This window comes from Etheostoma cragini, chromosome 12 (assembly GCF_013103735.1).
Source record: "Etheostoma cragini isolate CJK2018 chromosome 12, CSU_Ecrag_1.0, whole genome shotgun sequence".
NCBI lineage: Eukaryota > Metazoa > Chordata > Actinopteri > Perciformes > Percidae > Etheostoma > Etheostoma cragini.
This window is the reverse complement of record NC_048418.1, coordinates 520,174-525,271: the sequence shown is the minus strand read 5'-3', so window position 1 is coordinate 525,271 and position 5,098 is coordinate 520,174. Positions and strand designations below refer to the sequence as shown.

The 5,098-nt window shown below is 49.6% G+C and overlaps 1 protein-coding gene across 1 annotated transcript in view; it reads left to right on the top strand.

Moving 5' to 3' along the window:
- Positions 1-5,098, top strand: part of lamc1 (laminin, gamma 1) — a 12,918-nt gene that overhangs the window by 2,361 nt on the left and 5,459 nt on the right. The window contains exons 3-9 of the mRNA XM_034887359.1: positions 107-381; positions 861-973; positions 2,005-2,226; positions 2,492-2,680; positions 2,967-3,203; positions 3,953-4,106; positions 4,667-4,854. Of these exons, the coding sequence (XP_034743250.1) occupies positions 107-381; positions 861-973; positions 2,005-2,226; positions 2,492-2,680; positions 2,967-3,203; positions 3,953-4,106; positions 4,667-4,854 (1,378 nt within the window). The remainder of the gene's footprint in view (positions 1-106; positions 382-860; positions 974-2,004; positions 2,227-2,491; positions 2,681-2,966; positions 3,204-3,952; positions 4,107-4,666; positions 4,855-5,098) is intronic.

Sequence of the window (5,098 nt, the reverse complement as noted above, 5' to 3'; positions counted from 1 at the left end):
CATACAAACACACACAGACACACACACACACACACACACACACACACACAGAGTTGTTCAGATGTATTTTGTGTTCCTACTAAAACATGTTTACATGCTTCTAAAGTTTAGGAAAACCAGAGTGAGAGTAGAACATCAGTCATTCTCTTTGTGTGTGTGTGTGTGTGTGTGTGTGTGTTTGTGCGTGACAGAGAAGTTCCTGGGGAACCAGATGCTGAGCTACGGGCAGAACCTGAGTCTGAGTTTCCGGGTGGACCGGCGGGACACTCGGCTGTCGGCGGAGGACCTGGTTCTGGAGGGCGCCGACCTAAGGGTGGCGGTCCCCCTCATCGCCCAGGGCAACGCCTACCCCAACGAGAACATGCAGACATATGTGTTCAGGTGAGACGAGACGGGGGAACCAGTCTGGTTATCTTATTTACTTTGATGAACTTTTATTTCATTACAAGTAAAGTTAATCACTACTTTTAGCATGTATAGAGCAGCATATCTCCACCAGACTCCATGTAAATAATCACTACTTTTAGCATGTATAGAGCAGCATATCTCCACCAGACCCCATGTAAATAATCACTACTTTTAGCGTGTATAGAGCAGCATATCTCCACCAGACTCCATGTAAATAATCACTACTTTTAGTGTGTATAGAGCAGCATATCTCCACCAGACTCCATGTAAATAATCACTACTTTTAGCGTGTATAGAGCAGCATATCTCCACCAGACTCCATGTAAATAATCACTACTTTTAGCGTGTATAGAGCAGCATATCTCCACCAGACTCCATGTAAATAGTGTGTATGTAATAAACTCACATGAAAGTATGAAGCAGCTGATTCTAGTCTGATGGTTTTCCTCCAGGCTCCACGACAGCACCGATTACCCCTGGAGACCGACCATCAGCCACGCAGACTTCCAGAAACTTCTCCACAACCTGACCGCCATCAAGATCCGCGGCACCTACAGCGAGAGGAGTACGAGCCACACACACACGCAGACACACACACAGACACACACAGACACACACACACAGATACACACACACACACACACACAGACACACACACACAGACACACACAGAGACACACACATCCCATCCCGAGCCCACGATAATACTCCCATCATATCCTTAGTAGACCACTAACATGTGAACCAGGTAGACCACGTACTAGGCCTAACCTATCACCCAGGTAGACCACGTAGAAGACCTACCCTATGACCCAGGTAGACCACGTAGTAGGCCTAACCTATCACCCAGGTAGACCACGTAGTAGACCTAACCTATGACCCAGGTAGACCACGTGGTAGACCTAACCTATGACCCAGGTAGTCTACGTAGTAGACCTAACCTATGACCCAGATAGACTACGTAGTAGACCTAACCTATGACTCAGGTAGACTATGTAGTAGACCACCTAGTAGACCTAACCTATGACCCAGGTAGACTACGTAGTAGACCTAACCTATGACCCAAGTAGACTACGTAGTAGACCTAACCTATGACCCAGGTAGACCACGTAGTAGACCTAACCTATGACCCAGGTAGACCACATAGTAGACCTAACCTATGACCCAGGTAGACTACGTAGTAGACCTAACCTATGACCCAGGTAGACCACGTAGTAGACCTAACCTATGACCCAGGTAGACTACGTAGTAGACCTAACCTATGACCCAGGTAGACTACATAGTAGACCTAACCTATGACCCAGGTAGACCACGTAGTAGACCTAACCTATGACCCAGGTAGACCACGTAGAAGACCTAACCTATGACCCAGGTAGAGCACGTAGTAGACCTAACCTATGACCCAGGTAGAGCACGTAGTAGACCTAACCTATGACCCAGGTAGACCACGTAGTGGACCTAACCTATGACCCAGGTAGACCACGTAGTAGACCTAACCTATGACCCAGGTAGACCACGTAGTAGACCTAACCTATGACCCAGGTAGACCACGTAGTAGACCTAAACGCATCATTGCTAACGCCTCTGTCTCTCCAGGTGCCGGTTACCTCGACAACGTCTCCTTGGTGACAGCGAGGCGAGGTCCCGGTGCTCCGGCGCGCTGGGTGGAGCAATGCACCTGTCCTCAGGGTTACCAGGGGCAACACTGCGAGCAGTGCACGCTGGGTTACCGCCGCGCCCGTCCCGAGCTCGGCGCCTTCAGCGCCTGCGAACCGTGCAACTGCAACGGCCACAGCGACGCCTGCAACCCAGACACAGGTAAAACTCCCCCAAACACTGGTAAAACTACACCCAGACACAGGTAAAACTACGCCCAGACACAGGTATAACTACACCCAGACACAGGTAAAACTACGCCCAGACACAGGTAAAACTACACCCAGACACAGGTAAAACTACGCCCAGACACAGGTAAAACTACGCCCAGACACAGGTAAAACTACGCCCAGACACAGGTAAACTACGCCCAGACACAGGTAAACTACGCCCAGACACAGGTAACCCTGTTCGTCTGTCTGTCCAGGTGCGTGCGACTGTCGGGACAACACGGCCGGTCTGAGCTGCGAGCGCTGTAAAGACGGTTTCTACGGCGACGCCACCCAGGGGTCGTCAGGTGACTGTCAGCCCTGTCCCTGTCCGGCCGGAGCAACCTGCGCCGTGGTCCCCAAAACCAGAGAGGTGGTCTGCACCAACTGTCCCACAGGAACCACAGGTACACACACACACACACACACACACACACAAAGGTACACACACACACACACACACACACACACTCAAAGGTACACACACACACACACACACACACACACACACACACACACAGATAAAGGTACACACACTCAGAGTCCAGGTTACTTTTTTTCCAGTTTTTTTTTTTATTCATAAGTTGTGAATCCAGTTTTGATAATTTAGATTTTTTGTGTGTGTCTGTGTGTGTGTGTGTGTGTGTGTGTGTGTGTGTGTGTGTGTGTGTGTGTGTGTGTGTGTGTGTGTAGGTAAGCGCTGCGAGCTGTGTGATGACGGGTTCTTCGTGGACCCCCTGGGTCCGGTCCGAGCCTGCCGCGCCTGCAAGTGCAGCGACAACATCGACCCCAACGCCGTCGGCAACTGTAACCGGGAGACGGGCGAGTGCCTCAAGTGCATCTACAACACGGACGGCTTCTTCTGCGACCGCTGCATGGACGGTTTCTACGGCAACGCCCTGGCCGCCAACGTCGCCGACAAATGCAAACGTAAGAGGAGGTCTCGGCGTGTTCTCGGGACCCGGGACATGCTAACGTTAGCGAGTTACACACGATCCATTAATACCTGAAATATTCAGACTTCTTCCCCCAAAATATTCCAACTTTTTTCCTGAAGTCGTCCGACTTTTTACACAATTTTGTTTTGACATTTTTCCCTTAAATATTCCAACATTTTCCTGAAATATTATGACATTTAGCTTGAAATATTACAAAATAAAATCCGGAAATATTAAAAATTTCCAGAGAAAAATCTACTTTTTTACTGAAAATGTCCGTCTTTTTTCCCTTACATATTCCCCCGAAATGTTTTAAATTTTTCCCTGAAATATTCCAGCTTTTTCCCTGAAATATAAAAAAATGATATCCTAAAATATTCAGACATTTTTCTGAAATATTTCAACTTTTTCGCCCCAAATGTTTTGACATATTCAAACTTTTTTTCCTGAAATATTCCAACTTTTTTCCCTTACATATTCCCCCGAAATGTTTTGAATTTTTTGCTGAAATATTCCAACTTTTTCCCTGAAATATTAAAACGTTATATCCTAAAATATTCCGTAATTTTTCTGAAATATTCCAACCTTTTCCCCCGTAATGTTTTGACATTTTTCCGGACATATCCAAACTCTTTTTCCTGAAATATTCCGACTTTTAAATCACCTCCCAGTGGCTGTGGACAGTGTGTAAACCTGTGTGTGTGTGTGTCTGTGTGTGTGTGTGTGTGTGTGTGTCCTCAGCGTGCTCGTGCTCGCCCCTCGGCACCGTGGGGCGCCAGACCGGCTGCTCCCAGGTCACCGGCCAGTGTCCCTGTCTCCCCAACGTGGCGGAGCGGGACTGCAGCGCCTGCCAGCCCGGCTTCTTCAACCTGCAGAGCGCCGCCGGCTGCGAACGGTCAGCGTCCTCATCATGACCCCCCCAACCTGAGGGGCACAGACAAGTCCCGCCCCTTCCTGTGTCCACCACGGGAAGGGGCGGGACTTACCTCTGCCACGGGACCTTGTCCCGGAGTCAACCGGGAGACAATAAAATGTCTTGATCCTGTTTGAACTGAGCATGATGTTGGTCAGTTTACAGCAGGGTTTCTAATAATTGGGGTACGTGTCCCCCTAGGGGTACTTTGTAGGACTGCAGGGGTACGTGTCCCCCTAGGGGTACTTTGTAGGACTGCAGGGGTACTTTGTAGGACTGCAGGGGTACGTGTCCCCCTAGGGGTACTTTGTAGGACTGCAGGGGTATGTGTCCCCCTAGGGGTACTTTGTAGGACTGCAGGGGTCCGTGTGCCCCATGGGGTACTCTGGAGGACTGTAGGGGGTCCGTGTAATCCGTGGCTCAATTCAAACAGGATCCAGTCATTATCTGTCCCACGGTGGACACAGGAAGGGGCGGGGCTTTGCCTCTCTACGGTGCTTCTGACGTGTGTTCTCATTGGCTCTCCCTGCTCCCGTGTCCAGGTGCAACTGCAATCCGATTGGCTCCACCAACGGCCAGTGTGACATCGGGTCGGGTCAGTGTGAGTGCCAGCCCGGCGTCACCGGCCGCCACTGCCAGCGCTGCGAGCCCAACTTCTTCGGCTTCAGCTCGTCGGGATGCAAACGTGAGCGCACTGACATCACTGGTGACATCACTGGTGACATCACTGGTGACATCACTGATGACATAACAACAATTCAATTCAATTCAATTGAACTCTCTTTCTGTGTGTTTGTGTGTGTATGTGTATGTCTGTGTGTGTCTCTTTTTGTGTCTGTGTGTATGTGTGTGTGTCTCTCTCTGTTTGTGTCTGTGTGTGTCTGTCTCTGTGTGTGTCTCTTTGTGTGTGTGTGTGTGTGTGTGTGTGTGTGTGTCTCTCTGTGTGTGTGTGTGTGTCTCTGTGTGTGTGTGTG